At 43.9% G+C, this 25,060-nt stretch overlaps 1 protein-coding gene across 1 annotated transcript in view; it reads left to right on the top strand.

The window, feature by feature from the left end:
• LOC115481201 (cytochrome P450 2G1-like) overlaps window positions 1–21,786 on the top strand; it is a 73,462-nt gene extending 51,676 nt beyond the window's left edge. The window contains exons 7-9 of the mRNA XM_030220285.1: window positions 11,681–11,868; window positions 12,265–12,406; window positions 20,890–21,786. Of these exons, the coding sequence (XP_030076145.1) occupies window positions 11,681–11,868; window positions 12,265–12,406; window positions 20,890–21,071 (512 nt within the window). The 3' untranslated portion in view covers window positions 21,072–21,786. The remainder of the gene's footprint in view (window positions 1–11,680; window positions 11,869–12,264; window positions 12,407–20,889) is intronic.
• The last annotated feature ends 3,274 nt before the right edge of the window (window positions 21,787–25,060 follow it).

Below are 25,060 nucleotides of genomic sequence, written 5' to 3'. Positions count from 1 at the left end.
ACATATATAAACACCAAAAATTGAGGGTTGAAGTGTGTTAATGCATGAGTGTGGTAACTGTTACCATGGTGGCATGACAGTATAGACGTGTTGTGTTAAGGGGTGGGAACTGGATGGGTGTACTGCAACTCAATCTATGCCGGATGCAAAGAAGAAATCATTAAGAAACACCAAACTGCCCAAAACATGGCTTTCTAGTGTGAGATTTCAGTCAATTGTAACTCCGAGAATTTTCAGGCTATCTGAAACAGGAAGAGTGTAGTCTGGGGTGTTTATAGTGGTGGGTTTGTTCATGTTATATTGTGATGAGAGGATGAGACATTGTGTTTTCTCTGAGTTAAGTTTTAATTGAAATGCATCTGCCCATGAATTCATGATTTGGAGGCGTGTTTGATTTCATTTGTGATTTCTGTTAGATCATGTTTGAACGGGATGTAGATCGTGACATCGTCTGCGTAGATGTAAGGATTAAGGCCTTGGTTGGATAGTGATTTGGCTAGAGGTGTCATCATTAGGTTGAAAAGGGTCAGTGAAAGCGGTGATCCTTGGGGTACTCCGCATTCTGGTTTCCATGGTGATGATGTGTTCGAATTTGATATCACTTGATATGTTCTTGCAGTTAGGAAACCTTTGATCCAACTAAGTACACTTCCTCCAATCCTGAAGTATTCTAGGATGTTTAATAGTATTTTATGGTTTACCATGTCGAACGCGCTGGACATGTCGAAATGTAGGAAAAGTCCTCTATTGCCAGTTGCAATTGTTTGTTTGAATTTGGTTAAGAGAGTGATTAGTACTGTTTCGGTACTGTGGTTGGATCGAAATCCTGATTGTGATTTATGTAGTATTGAGAATTTCAAAGGTAATTAATTACAGTTACTAGTTAATTCTCAGCTTTAATTAATTATAGTAATTAAATTACTCATTTAGGAAAGTAATTGATTACTGATTACAGTTATCTGCTTAGATTAACTAATTGCTTTTCCTTTACTGATGCCAACATCTAAGAATACTTATGGTGAAAGCCTTACAGTACGTGAAGAGGTAAAATATCCATCTTATACACAACCCCAATGTGAATATTTCATTACTTCATCTCTTGATGCTTATTTCAAGGAGGTTTGACCAACTCTTGCCAACCACATCCTCTTCATGTCATCTCATGCTAGTTACTCTTCAAAAGTAAATAATTACAATCAATGGGATAATGAATAAGCAGTTAACTACTATATTGATTACTGCAATTAAGTACAGTAACTAATTACTAGTAACTCAATATTTCACAACAGTGCCTTCAACCTAGTAAGGACCTAAGAATAACCATACTGGGTCAGACCAATGGTCCATCTAGCCCACTATCCTGTACAAGTACCTGGCGGGAACCCAAATAGTAGCAACATCCCATGCTACTAATCCCAGGGCAAGTAGTTTCTTCCCCATGTCTGTCTCAATAGTAGACTATGGTCTTTTCCTCCAGGAACTTGTCCAAAACATTTTTAAACTCAGATGCGCTAACCACCATTACTACATCCTCCGGCAACTATTCATTGAGTGAAAAATATTTCCTCTTATTTGTTTTAAAAGTATTTCCATGTAATTTCCTGGAGTGTTCCCTAGTCTTTGTACTTTTTGAAAGAGTAAAAAAAATCAATTCATTTCTACTCATTCTACACCACTCAGGATTTTGCAGACCTCAATCATATCCCCCCTCAACCATCTATTCTCCAAGCTGAAGAGCCCTAATCTCTTTAGCCTTTCCTCATATGAGAGGAGTTCCATCCCCTTTATCATTTATGTCACTCTTATTTGAACTATTTCTAATTCTGCTATATCTTTATTGAGATATGGTGACCAGAACTGAATGTAATACTCAAGGTGAGATCTCACCATGGAGTGATACAGAGTAATATAAACCTCTTTGTTCTACTTGACAGTTAAAAGTGGTATAATAAGCCACAAATAAATAAATTAAATAAATAATATTCTTGGTCTTATCTACCATCCATTTCCTAATAATTCCTAGCATCCTGTTTGCTTTTTTGGCCACTGCCGCACATTGAGCAGAAGATTTCAGCGTATTATCTACAACGACACCTAGATCTTTTTCTTGAGCACTGACCCCCAAGTTGGACCCTAGCATTAGGTAATTATGATTTGGGTTATTATTTCTAATGTGCATCACCTTGCATTTGTCCACATTAAATTTCATCTGCCATTTGGATGCCCAGTCTTCCAATTTCCTAAGGTCTTCCTGCAATATTTCAATTTAATCACCTCACTCATTGTTCCAATTTCCATATAATTTATACATATGTTAAATAGCACCGGTCCCAGTACAGTTCCCTGCAGCACTCCACTATTCACTTTCCTCCATTGAGAGAAATGGCCATTTAATTCTACCCTCTGTTTTCTGTCTAATAACCAATTTCAATGCACAACAGAACATTGCCTCCTAACCCATGACTCTTTAATTTTCTCAAGAGTGTCTCATGAGAAACTATGTCATAAGCTTTCTGAAAACCTACATACACTACATCAACCAGCTCACCTTTATCAACATATTTATTCATGCCTTCAAAGAAATGAAGTAAATTGGTGAGGCATGACTTCCCTTTGCGGAAACCGTGCTGACTCTGTGCCATTATTTTTTTTTTTTTTTATAACAATTTCCACTATTTTACCCGGCACTGATGTCAGGCTTACCGGTCTGTTATTTCCCTGATTACTCCTGGAACCCTTTTAAAAAACTGGCATTAACTTTGGCCACCTTTCATTCTTCAGTTACTATGGACAATTTTAACTACAGATTACAGACTACTAATAGCAGATCAACAATTTCATGTTTGAGTTCTTTCAGTACCCTTGGATGCATGCCATCTGGTCCAGGTAATTTACTAGTCTTTAATTTGTTGATTTGGCTCATTAGTAGTAGATGTTCCTGGACCACCACTGGATGGACTGAACTCCAGATCTTCTTGTTAGAAGAAATACACATAAGTACATAAGTACATAAGTAGTGCCATACTGGGAAAGACCAAAGGTCCATCTAGCCCAGCATCCTGTCACCGACAGTGGCCAATCCAGGTCAAGGGCACCTGGCACGCTCCCCAAACGTAAAAAACATCCAGACAAGTTATACCTAAAAATGAGGAATTTTTCCAGTCCATTTAATAGCGGTCTATGGACTTGTCCTTTAGGAATCTATCTAACCCCTTTTTAAACTCCGTCAAGCTAACCGCCCGTACCACGTTCTCGGCAATGAATTCCAGAGTCTAATTACACGTTGGGTGAAGAAAAATTTTCTCCGATCGTTTTAAATTTACCACACTGTAGCTTCAACTCATGCCCTCTAGTCCTAGTATTTTTGGATAGCGTGAACAGTCGCTTCACATCCACCCGATCCATTCCACTCATTATTTTATACACTTCTATCATATCTCCCCTCAGCCGTCTCTTCTCCAAGCTGAAAAGCCCTAGCCTTCTCAGCCTCTCTTCATAGGAAAGTCGTCCCATCCCCACTATCATTTTCGTCGCCCTTCGCTGTACCTTTTCCAATTCTACTATATCTTTTTTGAGATACGGAGACCAGTACTGAACACAATACTCCAGGTGCGGTCGCACCATGGAGCGATACAACGGCATTATAACATCCGCACACCTGGACTCCATACCCTTCTTAATAACACCCAACATTCTATTCGCTTTCCTAGCCGCAGCAGCACACTGAGCAGAAGGTTTCAGCGTATCATCGACAACGACACCCAGATCCCTTTCTTGATCCGTAACTCCTAACGCGGAACCTTGCAAGACGTAGCTATAATTCGGGTTCCTCTTACCCACATGCATCACTTTGCACTTGTCAACATTGAACTTCATCTGCCACTTGCACGCCCATTCTCCCAGTCTCGCAAGGTCCTCCTGTAATCGTTCACATTCCTCCTGCGACTTGACGACCCTGAATAATTTTGTGTCATCGGCGAATTTAATTACCTCACTAGTTATTCCCATCTCTAGGTCATTTATAAATACATTAAAAAGCAACGGACCCAGCACAGACCCCTGCGGGACCCCACTAACTACCCTCCTCCACTGAGAATACTGGCCACGCAATCCTACTCTCTGCTTCCTATCTTTCAACCAGTTCTTAATCCATAATAATACCCTACCTCCGATTCAATGACTCTGCAATTTCTTCAGGAGTCTTTCGTGCGGCACTTTGTCAAACGCCTTCTGAAAATCCAGATATACAATATCAACCGGCTCCCCATTGTCCACATGTTTGCTTACCCCCTCAAAAAAATGCATTAGATTGGTGAGGCAAGACTTCCCTTCACTAAATCCGTGCTGACTTTGTCTCATCAGTCCATGTTTTTGTATATGCTCTGCAATTTTATTCTTAATAATAGCCTCCACCATCTTGCCCGGCACCGACGTCAGACTCACCGGTCTATAATTTCCCGGATCTCCTCTGGAACCTTTCTTAAAAATCGGAGTAACATTGGCTACCCTCCAGTCTTCCGGTATTACACTCGATTTTAGGGACAGATTGCATATTTCTAACAGTAGCTCCGCAAGTTCATTTTTTAGTTCTATTAAACAGTCTCTCCTTTATCCTCAGTAACTCGAAAGGGATGCAGAGGATTCCATATACCTTAAAAAAAAAACAATAGGGCAGATGTTTAAGTGGCTTTCTGCTATCTATATTTGCCTTTATAACTTATTGACCTTAATACATCAGCTAGAGGAACACAGTATACAATATGTAGAATTTCTGGATTTATGAGACCTAATTACTCTTGGTCAAATTCTGCATGACCGTGCAATGCAGAATTTGTGCTGAATACTCCACCTCTGCAGAATGCGCAGAATTCTACAGAAGTCAGTGTAGGCATAAAATCACCTATCTCCTCACTTTTTCTCTCCTTCCTCCATAGAAATCATACAACAAGAGGAGGAAGTGAATGGCTGCATATAGGGCTGCTTTCCGCTTCTGTGCAGGCCTAGATTCAGCTGTTTATTTTAACCTTATGGGCCTTTGTACTGCCCTGAGGTTCAAATAAATAGTACGCTGAGACTTTGCTATGGGATTGGAGGGCAGCAGTGAAAGTTGAGATTGTGTCATAGGGATGGGACAGAGCAAGCCATGAGTGTGCACTGGGGTAGAAGGGATCAAGCTTGAGGGTGTGCCATGGGGGTAGGAGAGGAGAAAGAAGGGAAGGGAGGAAAAAGAATGAGAAGTGGATCTGTGTGCCAGGGGAGAGAGGAAGAATGAGAGCTGGGGTGTGTGCCTGGGGGGGGGGGGGGGGGAGGAAGAATGAGAGGAAGAGGTATTGTATGTGGGACAACACTTTGGGGGTCTTACTAGCAGTTACAGGGAGAAAGAACTGCAGTTGGAGTGAGAGAGGGAACTGGGGAGGCTGGAGCCTGAGGGGGGAGAAGGCAGTAGGGGATTTCAAGCTTTATGATAGGGAGAATTCTGTGCAAAAACATTATATTTATGTTTATTATGAGTATTTGATATACCATCTTATCTAACTGCTAGGTCAAAGTGGTTTACAAAACATCAGTCGGATACATTCAAAGTGAGATAATTAAGACAGAAGAGAAGAGTAAAGTGTTCCAATGACCCGGAAACAACCGGTCATAAGCTAACTTTTTTTTTATAAAAAGGGTCTTAGTAATACTTTAAATTTGGAAAAAGATTTCTCAGAGTGAGGTGTGTGGTGTGTGTGGGGGGGGGGGGTCACTCCAAGGTTTAGGTTCAAGAAAGTAAACGTGTCTAGTAGATTCAAGATGTGGAAGACAAGGGGAAAGGAGTACTAACTGGTGAGAATCGAGTGAACGGAGAGATCCTGTAGGAGTGTAGAGGTGTCATGGTTGTGGCTGTACCCCTGCATCCAGACTCACCTTTTTCCAGTGATCTGGCTCTGAATTCTCTAGACTGCCTTGTTCCTGCATTGATGCATCTGCTGCCTAGTGTGCCTGCAATCCAAACCTCACTCTGATGTGCCAGCAATTCAAGCCTCATTCCAAGTTGTGACATCATCAGCGAGTCCTTTATTAAGCACCTGGGAACTCTCATATTTTGCCTTTGCAAGAGGTCTCTTATTTTTGTGTTACCTGTTTAGATCATTTCCCTGCTTGGCTTTGTTCCTGAGAATCTGGCTCCTGAAGGTCTGTTCTGTGTTTGTTTGAGTCTTGTGTTTCAATGCTTTGCTTTGTTTCTGTGAATTTGCTTTTGAACCTTGATCCTGAAAGCATGGCTCTAGAGCCATATCCTGTCCTTGGTGTCTGACTCTACCCTTGGCTCCTGCTTTTTGTGTAGCCCTGCTTTTGACTCTTGCTATAGTTAAACTATATGTTTAAGCCACTCTCTGTGTTTAGCCAAGCTCTGTTCCTGTTTTCTATATTCCGGGTTCTGTTTCCTGTGTGTGTGGTTCTTGTCTGTTTATTCTGAGAGTCTGTAGAAGCCAGCATCAGCCCTGATTACTTCACTGCTATACAGCTGTGGCTGCCTTTCAGTCTATCTGGCCTTTCCCTTTCCAGCTGTGGGTGCTGGTAAGCACATTGCTTCTTTGTTTATTTGTCTTCCCTTAGTCTGCTTAATCCTTTGCCTGCTATGTTTGCTTCCTGGCTCTTGAGCTTTGTTTCTGCCATGTTCTGTTCCTGTTGAGTGTTTGAGTCAGGTTCTACCCCTGCTCTGTGTTTGAGCTAGTTCTGTCCCAGTTCTCTCCTAATTCAAGTCCCTTTTAGTATCCTGTTCCAACCAACCTGTTCCAGAATCCTGTTCCAGTTAAGCCAAAGCCAAGCCCGTTCCAGAATCCTGTTCCATTCAAGGAAAAGCCAAGCCCATTCCAGAATCCTGGTCCAGCCAAGCCACACCTGTTCCAGAATCCTGGTCCAGCCAAGCCAAGTCCATTCCAGAAGCCTGTTCCATTCAAGCCAAGCCGAGCCCGTTCCAGCAGCCTGTTCCAGCCAAGCCCGTTCCAGAAGCCTGTTCCAGTTAAGCCAAGCCCATTCCAGAATCCTGTTCCAGACAAGCTTGTTCGAGAATTCCGAATCCTGTTTGAGAATCCTTGAATCCTGTTCCAGCCAAGCCTATTTGAGAATCCTGAATCCTGTTTGAGAATCCTGAATCCTTTTCCAGCCAAGCCTGTTCAAGAATCCTGAATCCTGCCCCTGCCTTGTTTATTGTCTTGCTTCTTTTATTCTTGTTGCCTAGCTCCTACCCTGTCTTGCCTGTCTAGTTGTGCTTTGTCTTGTCTTTTTCAGTCTAGTCCTGTCTGGATCCAGTCCTTGCCTTGCCCTTTTCTGGACCCAGTTTTAATCTACTTCCGTGTTTTGTCTTGTCTTGCATTTCTGGGTCCCAGTCCCAGTTTTAATCCAGTTCCGAGTCTTGCCTTGTCCTGTCTGGGTTCCAGTTCTGGCCCTTTGCCTTCTTTTCCTTGCCTTGCCTGGATCCGGTTCTTGTGTTGTCCATTGTGTTTAGTTACCTCTGTCCTGCCTTGTTGAGTCTGTTAGTTTATCCTAGTCCAGTCTGTTCTGATTCCTGCCTGTGCCATTCCAGGTGATTTGTCTGCCAAAGCTCCAGCTTTGGTCCAAGGGCTCACCATTCCTGACAGTTATGACAAGGGGATAGTGCGAAAGATAAGTGGGGGTACCCTGGTAGTAGGCTTTGTGAGTTAAACAGAGGATCTTAAATTTAATTTTGGCAGAAATTGATAACCCAATGCAAGTGACATAGTAGAGGAAAAGCCCGGTCAAAATGTTTATCATTGCAAAGTAAGTATGCTGCAGTATTTCTGGAGTGTCTGAATACATTTGATCTGAGTCTGAGGGAGACCTGCATAAATAATATTGCAATATTCAATTTGTGACATTAAGAATGCATGAATTAGTGTAGAAAATAGCATTCGCATCAAGAATAGAAAGGAGAGAGCAGATTTTACACAGGGAATAAAACCCTGCTTTGAGGAGATTAGAGATCTGAACCTTAAAGGAGAGCTCAGAGTCAACCATTTGCCGTCATCTACTATGTTACTATGTAGATAACGGAAAACTGTGGAAGTCCGAACAACTGAAGGGGCTGGGGGTGGTGGTGAGGAGAGGCCACCAGTAATCTAGCATGCAACTGTTTTATCCCTAATCAACAGTAGTTTGTGTCTGAAAAGTCAAGATGCAAGTGAGTGTAAATAAATCTGCAAAGGACCTACATCAGGTTGGATAGGAGAAGTAGGGAAGAATAGGAGAATATCATCTGCATAAGTAAAATCTTTGACACTTGCGTCATGGAGTATTGTGGCATGGGAACTTAAAAAATATATTAGAGAAAGGGGGACAGTATGGATCCTTCTGGTACCCTGCTAGTCAGTGGATATGTAAGGGAAGTGGAGGAAGAAGTGGAAACCTTAAAGGAGCATTTACTGAGAAAGGAGGAAAGTCACTGAAGAACTGTACTCAAGTCCAAGATCTGAGAGATGAGTCAGTAAGATGGAATGGTCAACCAAATCAAAAGCCAATGAATGATCTAGAGAGACAAGAAGAATAATCTGATTAGAATCAAATGGGGAGTGAAGATCCCTAAGAAGACAGGTGATAATGGTCTTGGTGCAATGGTTGGGTCTAAAGCCTACTTGAAGAGGATGACAAGTGGAAGTAGATTCTACATGGGCAGAGAGTTGTATAAATACAATCTTTTCAGTTAGTTTAGATAAGAAACAAAGGTGACAAATAAACAATGCAGAACTTTGCAGAATTTTAAAATATTTTGCACAGAAGTTTTTAAAATTTTATGCAGAATTTGAATTGTTTTTGTGCAGAATTCCCCAAGGAGGAATGCTTATATCCAGTGGCCAGAAAGGTAGAACACCAAAGACATGATGCCCATGTACAGTTCGGTTTTATATGCAGGGGAGTTTCCTTCCAGTTCTGTTCCCTTCTTCTGATTACAATATGCAAATACTAGCTACTCCCGCCTTCTGGAAGAAGCTAAAATGTACACAAGCCAGAAAGGGCTTTACCTGGCAACTACTGATGTCGGACATTGGTAAAATCCTATTGCTTAAAGTAGTGGCACTAGGAATCTAGGCAGGCACCCATACGGGAAGATTCTCAGCTGCCCTACAACAAAATTTAAAATCTTGTTGTGACTGTGGAGAAAATGACTGAAGACACTGTAACAATACAGTGAAACCTCGGTTTTCGTTGACGTCGGTTTTCGTCGGTTTCGGATAGCGTTGATTTTTTCAACTAGAAATTTGTCTCGGTTTTTGTCGGTTGCCTCAGATTTCATCGAAAAAGAAGGACGTCCATCTCCCAATTTGTATCGGAAGATGGATGTCCTTCTCCCAATTTTGGGCGTCCTCGTTAATTGTCTCGGTTTTCATCGGTTTCGGATTTTGCCGATTGTTTTCGGACGGATTATCGACGAAAACCGAGGTTTCACTGTATATAGGGCCCTTTTACTAAGCCGTGTAAGCGTCTACGCATGCCCAACATGCATCAAAATGGACATACTGCACGGCTACCGCGTGGCCCTTGCGGTAATTTCAGTTTTGGCGCATGTCCGTTATGCATGTCTGAAAAATATTTTTATTTTCTGGCGCATGTCAGCTATGCGCGCTAAGTGGCACTTGGCGCATGTAGCTCATTACCACCCGGTTACCGCTAGGTCAATGGCTGGCAGTAAGGTCTCAGACCCAAAATAGACGTGCAGCAATTTTCATTTTGCCGCACGTCCATTTTTGGTAAAAATGTAAAAAGGGCTTTTTTACAAGTGTGCTGAAAAATGATTTGGCGCGCGCCCAAAACCCATGCCTACACTACCACAAGCCATTTTTCAGCGCACCTTAGTAAAAGAACCCCTATATTAGGTGTATGGGTTCTTACCATCTTTTTAGACATTCTCTGAAGACTCAAGTGTTTCTTAAATATTTGTAAATCTATTTATTAGTTCTGAGCTTAGTGTTTCTGTAGCCCACTTTGATTTCAGTTTTGGATTTAGCAGGATATAAGAGCTGGAAATGAGTCATGAGCTTGTCTCTATAGCAGAACATGTCTTTGGGCCAGATTCTTTACCTCCCTTTTCCTCGTTCTACTGAAGCGGAGCTGATTCAGGCATTAGGCAAATGAGGCAGTCACCTAGGGCAATGGCTTCTGGGAAGGGGAGGGGGAGGGCAGCAAAGAGCAGCTAAATCAAAGCAAAGCCATTAGTCCTGACAATCCCACCAATTGAAGTAAAAATCAGCAGGTATTTATCCACAAAGAAGTAGACAATTTTCAAATAATTAATTACCAGAATCTTCAGAGGGTAAGCTAGAAGTCTGAAAAATAATTAAGGGGGTGCAGGTTTGCCTAGGGCACCAAATATACTTGCACCGTATGAGAAATGGAAGCAATATCAACCTTGTTCCATCTCCTCTACTATTATGGAAGCTGCACACAATCCATGTACCAGATAGGTGTTGCTAGGGCTCCAAAGTTCAGGTGTGGCTGGATGCCTGCTTCCATAAAATACTAAGATGGGGCAAAAGGCTCCATATAAATATGTATAGTATGGAAAGAGACAATCAGGCTTATTTTCGAAAGTGATCGCCGGCGATCTTCCAACATAAATCGGGAGATGGCTGGCGATCTCTCAAAAGCGGCGAAATCGGTATAATTGAAAGCGGCTTTTTTGACACCATTGCCACTTTCCCGTCGCCGCACCAGCGAAAGTTCAAGGAGGCGTGTCGGCGGCGTACCAAAGGCGGGACATGGGCGTGGCTACCAGATGGCTGGCTTTCGCGGATAATGGAAAAAAAAGCTGTGTTAATCAGTATTTCGCCGGGTTTACTTGGTCCTTTTATTTTCACGACCAGGCCTCAAAAAGGTGCCCCAACTCACCAGATGACCACCGGAGGGAATGGGGGATGACCTCCCCGTAGTCCCCCAGTGATCACCAACCCCATCCCACACTATAAAAATGAAAATAAAACCTTTTTTTGCCAGCCTCAAATGTCATACCCAGCTCCCTGACAGCAGTATGCAAGTCCCTGAAACAGTTTTTAATGGGTGCAGTGCACTTCAGGCAGACAGACCCAGGTCCCCCCCCCCCCCCACCTGTTACACTTGTGGTGCTAAGTGTTGAGCCCTCCACCCCCCCCCCAAAACCCACTGTACCCACATGTAGGTGCCCCCCTTCACCCATAAGGGCTATGGTAATGGTATAGAGTTGTGGGGAGTGGGTTGGGGGGGATTTGGGGGGCTCAGCACCCAAGGTAAGGGAGCTATGCACCTGGGAGCTATTTGTGTATTTTTTAAACATTTTTAGAAGTGCCCCCTAGGGTGCCCGGTTGGTGTCCTGACATGTCAGGGGGACCAGTGCACTACAAATGCTGGCTCCTCTCATGACCAAATGCCTTGGATTTCACTGGGTTTGAGATGGCCGGCATTTTTTTCTATTATCGCTGAAAAACAAAACCGGCCATCTCAAACCCGGCGAACTCTGGCATTTGGCCGGGCTAAACCGTATTATCAAAAAAAAGATGGCCGACCATCTTTTTCGATAATACGGTTCTGGCCAGCTGTTACGCCATCGCCAAAATAGATCGCTGGCAAACTATTTTGCCGGCGACATTCGATTATGCCCCTCAATGTTACTTGTTTGAATTAAAAATATATATCACCTATTCATTTCCAGATACAATTTACCAAGAAATTGAGCGTGTGATTGGTCGAACCCGCTGTCCATCAGTGGAGCACAGGCACAAGATGCCTTACACCGATGCTGTAATCCACGAGATCCAGCGGTTCAGTAATGTTCTCCCAATGGGAATACCGCGAGCGGTGACACGGGACACTCAGTTTAGAGATTATCTCATTACAAAGGTCAGGAAACTGAGAGTCAAAGCAGATTGTACTGTAATCCTTGTCATTGCTGTGTTCCATCTACATACAGTTCGTTTCAATTTTGTTGCTAAGGCGTAAAGCAATATCTGATATTTTATACTGTATTTATCATACATGATGCAGAAATATGGTAGTTAACCTGTTCCTCCCAGTGTCTAGCCCTGACATGAAACTAGTTCACCTGTATTGCTTCACCCATTCCTTGATCCTCAGTCCTAGAGATGACAGGGTCTGCATCTCTGATCTATTCTTTAAAGGTCTCCAGTCCTAAAGGAAACAAGTTCTGTATGCCTGTATCTATTTCCTGAGACATTTAACCCTTCAAGGGCAAGCATGTATAACTTTGCATATTTACAATGTGAATTACGATTATAGGGCACAAGTGTATTTCCTATCCTGGGCTCCGTTCTGCATGACCCTACACAGTTTCCAAACCCAGAAACCTTTAACCCTGGACGTTTCTTGGATGACCGTGGTGGCTTTATGAAGAACGATGCTTTTATGCCATTTTCTACAGGTATAATTTCATTATAATTGCCTTTAGTATGGTCTCTGTTCTCACCTGAAAATGAAGATGATTTTCAGAACAATTTCTTCAGCAGAAAAGCAGAAATATACCCATGTTAACTATCTGAAACTTCTACTCCTTTTTTAACCCACTGCAGCAAAAGGCATCTCTGAGGGAATGTTTAGCATGGGGTAGGCAAAGTACATGCACAGATGCAATTTCCAAATTTTTGCATTTAAATCTTCAGTGAGAATGTACAAGCAGGAGTAACAACTGCCTGCGTTTAGTTATCTCTATTTTTCAATGTATTTTTGGAAATGATAAAGTGTGTCTCCATGCACTCAAGGTGGGCTAGAGCAAATCTATGCAGATAGAGATCAATACTCAGCCAGCCACCAAAGGCAAGTACATAGATCAGATAAATTATCAATTAAACTTTATTCCTGTTTACAGAAGAGCTGCCTGACCAGGAAGACATGCTGAAAATGCTAAGGGGCCCTTTTACAAAGCCGCTGTAGGCATTAGCGCATGCCTACTACGTGCCAATAAACACTGCTGTGGGACGCGCTGAGGTGTCCTGCGGTAGTGTGGCAATCAGTACGCGCTAATCCCACGCTAGTGGGAGCCTTAGCGCCTACAAAATAGGTGGCGGTAAGGGCTCCTATAGTAATAGCAGTGGTGTGCTGGTAAATGTTTAACAACAGGCTCTCTCCCTGGTCCATCTCTGTGCCCCCCCCCCCCCCCCCCACCAATTGCAGAGCTGGCTATAGCTGTGGAGAGAGCCTGAGGGAGGGGGGGGGGGCGGTGGCAATGCATTACTCTCTTCAGGAAAAAAAAATAAATGTTCCAGGGTTCCAATCTAATTCATGTTTAATGTGGGATAAAATGCCATAAATAAGTAAATAAATATAAACTTTTAACGTTGAGAACCTGATTCTCATAACATGATGTCTGTTTTAGAAGCCCTTTACCAGGAAAAAAAACATCTCAGACCAGGAATTAGGAGAACAGACAGTCTTGCCAACTCTGAAAAACAATGTGTTATCAAAATCTCAGAACTTAACAAACAGATCCCTGTTCAGACACTTGGCCTTGCAGTCTCATACATGCAGAACAGAGTTAGCCCCTATTCAAATTCTTCAAAAATTAACCTGAAATCCTAAGAAGTTAGACTCTGCATGCAGCACAATACCAGAAAAACAGAAAGAAACACGTTGCTATACACTGCAAAATATGATAGCAGATGTAAATTCTCAAGATGGACATATTCCAAACACTAAAATGAAATTAATTTTTCTACCTTTGTTGTCTGGTGACTTTGTTTTTCTGATAATTTATTTTTGTTACATTTGCATCCCGCGCTTTCCCACTCATGGTAGGCTCAATGCGGCAGGCAATGGAGGGTTAAGTGACTTGTCCAGAGTCACAAGGAGCTGCCTGTGCTGGGAATTGAACTCAGTTCCTCAGGACCAAAGTCCACCACCCTAACCACTAGGCCACTCCTCCAATGCTGGCCCAGTATCTGATCCTGCTGCTCTCTATCTGTTACCCTGTTTCCAGGGCTTCCTTTCCAGTGACGTACCTAGGGGGGGGGGGGGGGGGGTGCGGTCCGCCCCGGTTGCACACTGCTGGGGGGGGGGGTGCCGCGCGCCTGTCTGCTCCGCTCTTTCCTTGCTCCCTCTGCCCCGGAACAGGTTACTTCCTGTTCCGGGGCAGAGGGAGCATGGAACGAGCGAAGCAGACAGGCGCGCGGGACCCCCCCAGCAGGTAAAAATGCACCGGTGGGGGGGTGTCCTTTCGCCGGGGGGGGAGGTGTGTCCTTTCGCGGGGGGGGGGAGGTGTCCTTTCGCCGGGGGGGAGGTGTGTCCTTTCGCGGGGGGGGGGGGGGGGGGAGGTGGCCTTTTGCCGGGGGTGGGGTCCTATTTTCTCCATCCATGTGCAGTTTTTCTCCTCTCTTCCTTTTCCCTCATCTCATCTCCTTCCTCTCTCTTCCCTCCATGTCCAGCATTTCTTCTCTCTCCCTTCCCTCTCCTCCTTCCATGTCCAGCATTTCTCCTTTCTCCCCTCCAATCATGTTCATCTCACTTCCTCTCTCTTCCCTCCCCTTCATCCATGTCCAGCATTTCTTCTCTCTCTCCCTTCCCCTCCATCCATGTGCATTTCCTTCCTGTCTTCCCTCCCCTTCATCCATGTCCAGAATTTCTCCTGCCCTCCCCTCCATCCATGTCCTGAAACTCTCCTCTCTCCTCTGCCCTCCCCTCCATCCATCCATCCATGTCCAGCAACCCTTCTCTCTCCCCTGCCCTCCCCTCCATCCACCCACCCATGTCCAGAAACTTTCCTCTCCCCTGCCCTCCCCTCCATCCACCCATGTCCAGCAACTTTCCTCTCCCCTGCCCTCCCCTCCATCCACCCATGTCCAGCAACTGTCCTCTCCCCTGCCCTCCATCCATCTATCCATCCTTATCCAGCAACTCTCCTCTCTCCCCTGCCCTCCCCTCCCCTCCATGTCCAGCAATTTCTCCTCTCTCCCTGGGCCCTGCCTTCCCATCCATATCCATCGATGGCTTCGATGCTCCTCTGTCCCCTGCCCTCCCACTCCCATGTCCACCTGCCTGCCCTCTTCTCCCCCCAACATCCCTCTTTTTGCTCGTGCCACCCTGGGGGGTTTAAATCTTTGATTTACCTCCATCGCAGCAGCCGCAGTGAAAGCCCGTCTCTAGCCTTCCCTTCATTTTTAAAAATTTCCTGTCAGTGCGAGCCGGCTCCAGCACGCCACTGAGTAATAGTCACATGCCAATTGAGAAATTATCATATGGCCATTACAAAATAATATACAGATGCGGCCATTTTACTGCCATGCTAAAAGTGGCCACAGTGTGCAGGAAACCCACGTGCTAGCAATATATTTTATGTGGATTAATAAAATGGCCCCTAAGATAGCTTTGAAAATATAGCAGGAATAGCTTTAAAAGGATAAACCATCCATGTGCTTCTGTTTGGATGGATAAGTTTACTACTGAGCAGCTGAATGTCACATTAACAGGGGCATAATCGAAAGAGAAGGGTGCCCATCTTTCAACACAAATCGGGAGATGGGTGTCCTTTTCTCAAGGTCGCCCAAATCGGCATAATCAAAAGCCAATTTTGGGCGTCCTGAACTGCTTTCCATCGCGGGGACGACCAAAGTTCACAGGGGCATGTCAGCAGCATAGCAAAGGCAGGACGGGCGTGGTTTAGAGATGGGCGTCCTCAGCCGATAATGGAAAAAAGAAGGGCATCCCTGACGAGCATTTGGCCGACTTTACTTGGTCCCTTTTTTTCACGACCAAGCCTCGAAACGGTGCCTGAACTGACCAGATGACCACCGGAGGGAATCGGGGATGACCTCCCCTTACTCACCCAGTGGTCACTAACCCCCTCTCACCCAAGAAAATAAAAAATATATATATTTTTTTGCCAGCCTCAATGCCAGCCTCAAATGTCATACCCAGCTCCATCACAGCAGTATGCAGGTCCCTGGAGCAGTTTTTAGTGGGTGCAGTGTACTTCAGGCAGGCGGACCCAGGCCCATCCCCCCACCTGTTACACTTGTGGTGGTAAATGTGAACCCTCCAAAACCCACCTGAAACCCACTGTACCCACATGTAGGTGCCCCCCTTCATCCCTAAGGGCTATGGTAGTGGTGTACAGTTGTGGGAAGTGGGTTTTGGGGGGCTCAGCACTGACGGTAAGGGAGCTATGCACCTGGGAGCAATTTGTGAAGTCCACTGCAGTACCCCCTAGGGTGCCCGTTTGGTGTCCTGGCATGTGAGGGGGACCAGTGCACTATGAATGCTGGCTCTTCCCATGACCAAATGGCTTGGATTTGGTCATTTTTGAGATGGGCGTCCCTGGTTTCCATTATAGGCAAAACCAAGGTCACCCATCTCAACATTTAGGTTGTCCATCTCTAAGGTCGACCTAAATGTTGAGATTTTTTTTTTTTTGTTACATTTGTACCCCGCGCTTTCCCACTCATGGCAGGCTCAATGCGGCTTACATAGGGCAATGGAGGGTTAAGTGACTTGCCCAGAGTCACGAGGAGCTGCCTGTGCCTGAAGTGGGAATTGAACTCAGTTCCTCAGTTCCCCAGGACCAAAGTCCACCACCCTAACCACTAGGTCACTCCTCCACTCACAATGTCCCCAACCGTATTATCGAAACGAAAGATGGACGCCCATCTCGTTTTGATAATATGGGATGCCCTGCCCATTTGCGGGGATGTCCTCAGAAATGGGCGTCCTTAGAGATGGTTGTCACCGTTCGATTATGCCCCCCCATTGGGTTCTTTTGCTGCCTGCCACATGCTAACTGATAAGACACCTTTTATATTCCTATGAGCGTCTTATCATTTAGCACACACTAAGGTCCCCTTTTACAAAACAGCAGTACCCGTATTGCCACTTTGCCATGCATCAATTACTGTAGTTCTTATCTTCTCAGACATCACCAGCCTTCACCAATGCACTTCAGCTTAGCCAGTCAGCATACTCCCAACAGGGAAACCCATTTTGGAACTGAGCTGTGATCAAGCAACAGGAAAGTTTCCCTTGAAGCAGCTATGCAAAATCAGGGTGGTACTTGGAGTTACCCAGATGCCACAGATATTCAGCAGCAGTACTCAGATAGGTATTCGATTAATTTAGAACAGCAAAAAAGCTAAATTAACCAGGTACCTATATGTATACCAGCACTGAATGTTGCTGTTAGATAATTCCCTGGCAGCTGCCTTGTGTTCAGATATTCAGAGCTGGTACTTCTTGACCAACTCACATCCAGTTTATATCTGTTGAGGATTGTACACAGTACTCCAAATGAAGTCTCACCAGAAACGTATACAATCATCTCCTTTTTCCTGCTGGCCATTTCTCTCCCTATTCACCCAAGCATTCTTCTTACTTTTGACATGACCTTTTCTATCTGTTTACCCATCTTAAGATCATCAGATATGATCACCTTCAGGCCCCACATTTCTTTAGTGCACAGAGGTGCTTCGCCCCCAAACTGTACTGCTCCTTGGGACTTTGCAGCCCCTGGGTTTTTTTTAGACTTAAATCATAACTGCCAAATTCTAGACCATTCTTCAGACTTTGCTAGATTTCTCCTAAAGTTATCCACACTTTCCAGGATGCCTACCCTATTTCAGATATTGGTATCATCCATAAAGAAACAAACCTTCCCGCTTGGTTCAGCAACTCCCCCGCCACCACAACTTGGCGGCATCATAGTTCCGAGCGCGGAAAGCAACGGCTCGAAGGGGCGGCAGACCCCGTCGAAGGAAGCGGCGTCAGCGTCTATCGAGGAGGGGGAGAAGAGTTCACCAACCATGGTGGGAGGAGGAATGTTAGCGGAGGGGAGCCGGAATGCTGACTCCGGAGAGGAAACTTCGCTACAAACCGTGGTAATACAGCCTTTGGTGAAACCCCAAGAGATAACCCTGGAGTCTATATGGTCAGCACTTGAGGCCATGCATAAGGTCTGTACTGTGTTTATTTCTGCCTCATTGAATAATACAACACAAGTTAAAGAAATAAAAGATAACTTTGAAAAAAATCTCTTCAAAACATAAAACCTTAGAGGGGGACTTGGCTAAAGTACAGGAGCAACAATCGCAGATGGCTGGAGATCGATTGTTATATCATAGAAAAATTGAAAACTTAGAGAACTCTGTGAGAAATTTAAATCTACGTATATTAAATTTTCCTCAGACTAAATATATTTCCGCAAGAGAAATGTTCAATAAATTCTTGAAGGAGATATTTAAATATACAGAACAATCTCTTCCACCATTGCAAAAAATATTTTATCTTGGAGATAAAAAGAAGTTACAATCAGCTTCATCACAAGGAGATGTAGATCAACAAATTTCCTCAGAGACTTTGGATTTATCGGAGTTCTTAGAGCAATCTAAGGAAGAAATTAAGACTTTTGCAACTATGATTATTACATTTGTGTTTTTGCAGGACAAAGAAGCATTGCTTCGTTTGTACTTTAAAAATATCCAACCTGAGTTTATGGGAAGTAAAGTTCTAATCTTCCCAGATATCTCTCGTTGGACACAACAAAGGAGGAAGAAATTTTTGGAATTAAAACAGAGAACTCTGGCGATTAAAGCTTCCTACCAGTTAAGATTCCCCTGCAAATGTTTAGTTTTCTTTGAAAATAATAGATATATATTCTATGAGCCAGAACAATTATGTTCCTTTCTAGATAGACATGAGATCAAGAATGATTGACCAATAGAAATGCATGCTGGATAATTTAAATATAGGACTACCACCTACATATATTTCCTTTTTATAATATAATACTGAACTTCACTTCCATGGATAAAACCTTGGTTCTCTTTATTTGTGGACTATTTGAATCCCAATATTTTTCTTTATCCGTTATATGTTCCTATTATGTTGTATATTTACTTAATATTGGATTATCCATCAAAGATTTATATCTTTGTATAAATGAAAATTAATAAAGAAATTAAACATTAAAAAAAAAAAAGAAACAAACCTTACCTGACAGCCCTTTTACAATATTGCTTACAAAAATGTTTAACCGAACTGGACTGAGGACCAATCCCTGCGGCACACCCTTATCCACAGAGTAAACTCTATTTATCACTACCTTTTATCAACTTTTACAGCTCTACCGGTTTCTGACCCAGTTAGTTTAATGCACTCAGTTTCCCTATAAGTTGCCTGTGTGGAACTATGCCAAAGGCTTTGCTGAAATCTAAGTATGCCATATCTAATGCTCTCTCTGGATTCATAAGATTAGACCTACCTCTAGATCATGTAATCCACTGGATTGTAGATCTTTCTTTACTTTACGCAGGTCAGACTAACCAGAATATATTTACCAACATCCTCCTTATTTTCACTTTTGTGGAGAGGGACCACATCCACCCTTCTCCAGTCTTCTGGGACCACACCCAACTGGTCAAAGAGTGGAGCTGTCATAACTTCCCTAAGTCCCTTCATTATCCTCAAATGTATTCCTATGGGCCCCATTACTTTGTCTACTTTCAGTTTAGCTAGCTCCTCACGAACACAGCAATCTGAAAATTGTTTAAGTTCTACCTCACTTCCATTCCTATTATTGTTTGTTTTCTGTGGTCCTAGACCCAGTCCTTAATCTGTGAACACGAAACAGAAATATTTGCAACGTAATTCTGATTTATCCTCATCAGCTTCTGCTGTACATATTCCTCCCCTTCACCCCTGAGTCTGATAATATCATTCATGCACTTAGGTAGGTTAATAGGGAATGGGGGTGTCTTTTTGCAGCCAATTTGATAAAGACACAGAGAGGGGCAATTTCGATAAGATGTTTAAATCTAACCTTGGACATTTTGTTCAAAACATCCCAAATTCGAGCGGGAAATATACCAATTTTTGAAACAGAAAATGGCTATTTGCTAGATGTTTTTGTGCTCACCGCGTTTATCTTTTTAGTCCATTTTTTATTAAAAAAACATCCAAGAGAAAAACACACAAAATCAAGCCATTGAGATATAAGAGGAGCCAGCACTGGCCACTCAGACATCTTAGGAGAGCAGTGGGGCACCCTAGGGGGGACTGCAGTAGACGTCATATAAAAGCTCCCAGGTATACATTTTATCAGTAACCCCATATATTGTATGCTGAGCTCTTCAAAACCCACCAAACTCCTACTGTCCCCAACTGTACACCACTACAATAGCCCTTATAGCTGAAGGGCTCACCTATATGTGGGCATAGTAGGTTTTTGATGAGTGTGGGACAACTCATACTTTCCACTACAAGTGTAACAGGTAGAGTGGGATGTGGACCTGGGTCCCCCTCTCTACAGTATACTGCACTGATCTTTAGTCTACCCCGGGGACCTGCTTGCTGCTCTAATAGGACTGGCTATAACATTCAAAGCTGTCATAGAGGCTGGTAGGTACTGATTTTTTTTTCACAACTGTAGGGGGTGAAAGGGGATCATGCCTTAATCACTCCAGTGGTCATCTGGTCATTTAGGGCATCTTTTTCTGACTTAGTCATGATAAGAACAGGTCTTGACCAAAACATTTAGATTGTAGCCCCAGACAATTTTGTTTTGTTCCATTATGGTGGAAAAACTTCCGCCATAATGGAATTTGCCCCCTTGTAATTTACACACACTGCCAACAAACTGCATGCCAAAATGTTTAAATAATGAGTTTCGCAAATAACGATTTGAACGTTTTGGCAAGCAAAACGTCCAAATGCTGCTTTGTGACACTTTTTGATCATTTTTTTTGTTTTGAAAATGAGGGCCATAAGCACCTATTTATCTTTATGAAATAAATACTGGCACAAGTCCTACATAAATCACTCCTAGATTGTGTAACTTTGCATCCCCAAGAATGCATGTTTGCTTGTGTTTTTTGCATGTACTGAAAAAGGAAACAGCAACATGACTCCAATATCTTCTTCTTTTCTCAGGGAAACGGAATTGTCTGGGTGAGGGCCTGGCTCGAATGCAACTCTTCCTGTTCCTGACCACAATTCTGCAGAAGTTTACTTTGAAGTCACCCAAGAAACCAGAAGAGATCAACATCACCCCTGAAGTGAGCAGTCTAGGCAACCTGCCACGACCCTATCTCCTTTGCGTCATACCTCGTTAAAAGAAGAATTGCTTGGGAATGGATGAGTAGAAGGGAGTTGGCTGTGTTTGGTCTTGTATAAAGAAAGAGGAAACTGTTAATTCTTACAACGTTCTGTCATTAGATGCTAAAGGGGTCTTTCCACCCATCACAATCACAAACTGGATTTGAAAGGCATTAACAATTTGCTGTCTTCCATCATAAAGCAGAGGGCAAAGCTTGGTTTCTACTGTATACTGTAGCTTACAAGCCAAATGCAATATTCTTTTTTTTTAGCATTTTTGAAAAAATAAATAAATTCTTCACTAATATCAAAGGGAATGTACAATCATCGTAAAAAAGGAATAAAATAAAGCAGCAAAAATAAATCACTTACCTCCTAATTCTATAAAAGTCAGGAAAAATTGTGCAATCAAATTTGAGGGTGCACCCAATTTGCAAGTGCAATTTAATTGAATAACAAGCCAATTAGTACCAATAAATTGACTTTTTAACAAGCAATGAATGGCACTAATTAAATTTAATGGGCTTCTAGGTGAGTAAAGTTAGATGCAGGATCAATCCATAAATTTTACACGCAGCACAAAAAAATGAGACGCAGAAATGGGAGAGTCATTGGCATTTTGGGGTGAATCAGAGGCATGGTTTTCAGTTATGCATGTAGCTGGGGCATCATGTGTAAATTTGGGCATGGCCATTTGCACCACATTTTCGTTGGTTCAAATTGCGCACCTAAATTTATGCACGATTCCTTTGCTTAAGAGCTATTCTATAAACCATGCCTAACTTATAGAATAGTGCTTTTTTTGGCACTGAATGTTTAGGCACCATGGGGAAGATTCTATACATAGTGCCTAAAAAATCAGCGCTGAAATCAGTGTTGACAAAGCCTATTCTATAATCGGCGCCTAAACTTTGGCAGTAACCCCTAATTCTATAAAAAGTGCTAAAAATTGCATATGCAATTTAATTAACAAGCTAATTAGCGCCAACAATTGGCCTTTTAATGAGCTCCAGTTCAAATATATCAAGATTATTTGGCAGCGCTCTCAGAGCGGAGGCGCCGCTTTGCGCCCATTTGCCTGGAGCTGGGAGACATGCAGGCATACCTCATGCTGCTTTATCCAGCGACCCTCAAAATCCAACACAATAGACAGTGGCACAGTTTTGATAATCCTATTGAAACTAAAGAATATCTGAAAAAAAATATCTGTAAAAGCTGCAGTAACTGTTTGGTATGGTTAATTTATGGTGCTGTTTAGACAGCCACAAATATGGCAGGGTCACACTGCCGACAGTTGGTATCACTCAGGGCACAAATAAATATTTGGCGGATAAATGGAGAGCGGGGTGCGGGGACCTAAGCATCTTAAGTGAACTCATATATATCACCAGAATATCTGTGGGGGAATATACTGGGGTATATGGAGGGGGGGGATACTAGGGTATATGGAGGGACTGGGGATATTTGGGAGGGATCAGGGGATTTGGACAGGTAAATGGGAGTATGAGGGGGAGGGGAAGGGCTGCAGGGTGCACAAAAATACTAGGGACCCTTAATAGACACAAAGCTGACATAGCCTGCCTGCAAGAGACAAGACTTTCCATACAAGAACACCAAAAGCTATGCAAACAGTAGGCGGGGGACCTTTTTGCTCCCCATCCCGAGGGTGCAGGGGAGGGGTGGCTGTCTTAATGAGAAAATCATTAAAGCGTTCAGCTTTCCAGCTATTTCTCGTTGAGGAGGGGTGTTATATTGGTGTATACTTTAATATCCATGGACAGTAGTTGTTAATGGTGGGGATATATGGGCCTATGTCCAGAGACAAAAAGTTCTTAAGCAAGGTGTTTGCCAGTCTGCTCTAGTCACACTACCCTCCCTCTAGTATTGATGGGGGATTTCAACATGGTCCTGGACCCTACACTAGACCTCACGGTGGGATGCACGGAGATGGTGGAGGAGGGAGAAACTGAGCTGGGGTCCTTCTGCAACACTTTAGGACTTGTGGACCCCTGGCAGCTCCTACATCCAGAGGAGAGAGACTACACACACATCTCAAGGACGCATCATACACTTTCGCGACTTAACTACCCACTAACTAGTTCTGAGCTGTTCCCCACTATAGGGCCAGAGGGACTTTCTGACCATAATATGACCTGGATTGAGATGGGCGGGCACGCTCTTCTCAAGGACAGGGATGGTGATTTCCATCCTACCAGGCTTCCTCCATAGATTTTCAAAATTACCTAAGGAAACAGTGGGAGGAGTATGAGTGCCACAATGTGGAGTACTCTTCCAATGGGGTACTGTTCTGGTCCGCGAGAAAAGCTGTGTTCGCGGGGCCGTTATAGCATACGTAAGTGCACAGAAACGTTTGGCCCAGGTGATTATTACTGTTGGACGCAAAATGACAGCAGCAAAAAAAACTTACATTGCTAGACCCTCTCTGGGCACTTATGACATCCTCCAGGCAACACGCCTAGCATTAAATGCCCATATCCATGAGCGAACATTAAAATTAGTGCAATATAGAAAGCATACATTTTTCAAATTGGTCAACAGGGCTAGGAATATGTCCACTTTGAGAATTTACATCTGCTATCTTATTTTGCAATGTATAGCAATTTGTTTCTAAGAATATTGCTGACAATTCCTGTCAGTGTGGCAAGTGGTGAGTGATCATTTTCACAGTTAAAACTCATAAAAAATTATTTGCGATCAAGTATTTCGCAAGAAAGGCTTGTAAGCCTTGCCATGATTGCTATTGAGAATAATATATATAGTAATTAGATTTAATTACTAATTTCATGAACATGAAAGCACAAAAAGCTAAGTGGTTGTAAACCCTCTATTTATTCAGCAATCCCACAAATATGCACTCCATCTTTCAGCTCCTATTTCCTTTGCATCTTGTGCCACACGGGGGGGGGGGGGGGGGGGGGGGGGCGCCAACTGATAGTCTGCAGGGGGGCACCAGAGACCCTAGGCACGGCCCTACTCTTCCTGTCTTGCCTTGCAACATCTCTTCCTGATCTATCTCTCCTCTTGCTCTTCCTTCTCTCCTCCTCTCCCTCTCTCTCCCTGCTATTTCCCCTCTCTCTGGCCCTTTGCATACACTGTACAGTTGACTTGGACTAAGGCGACAACCCAAGTCTAGATCTGTCTATCCCGGGAGTTTTTCACCCTTTGGGACACACAGTGGGGCAGGAGGGGCGGTTCGTCTCGGGTGTCAGCTCGGGGGGGGGGGGGTGCTTCCTGCCACCTCTCCCCCCGGTGCAGCACGATGACACCCCCCTCCCGACCCAGTGCCTACCCTCCTCAGCTCCCTCCAACCAGCTGAGCACCCTACCTTTAAAGAAATTTCGGAAGCCGTGGAGAGGCAAGTCGCAGCGCCTCGCGCCTGCAAGTACAAGAAGCGTGGATCGTCATCGGGCCTTCCCTCACGCTGTCTGTCCCGCCCTTACGGAAATAGGAAGTTGCGTCAGCGGAGGGCGGGACAGACAGCATGAGGGAAGGCCCGATGACGATTCTCGCTTCTTTTACTTGCAGGCGCGAGGCGCTGCTCCTCGCCTCTCCATGGCTTCCGAAATTTCTTTAAAGGTAGGGTGCTCAGCTGGTTGGAGGGAGCTGAGGAGGGTAGGCACTGGGTCGGGGGGGTGTTGATGCGCTGAGGGGGGGGTGTCTTCGTGCTGCACCCGGGGGGGGGGGGTGCAACAGCGAACCGCCCCGGGTGGCAGCCCTCCTTGCTACGCCACTGGGGACACACCCAGTCAGTCAGAATTTCAGGATACCTTCAATGAATAAGCATGAGATAGATTTTCATACAGAAGAGGCAGTTAATGCAAATGTATCTCCTGCATATTCATTGTGAATATCTTGAAAACCAGAGGTCTGGTTTGTCCTGAGGATTGGGTTGAGAATCCCTGGTCTATCTTGAAAAACTGGAGCCAGCAGGTAGACCTTCTTTGTTTGGTGAAGGAAAGGGATTTGCAGCTAAAGGTGAGAGGGA

The sequence above is a fragment of the Microcaecilia unicolor genome, chromosome 11, assembly GCF_901765095.1.
Source record: "Microcaecilia unicolor chromosome 11, aMicUni1.1, whole genome shotgun sequence".
Classification (NCBI taxonomy): Eukaryota; Metazoa; Chordata; class Amphibia; order Gymnophiona; family Siphonopidae; genus Microcaecilia; species Microcaecilia unicolor.
The sequence above is the reverse complement of the archived record's forward strand: the minus strand, read 5'-3'. Positions and strand labels throughout refer to the sequence as shown.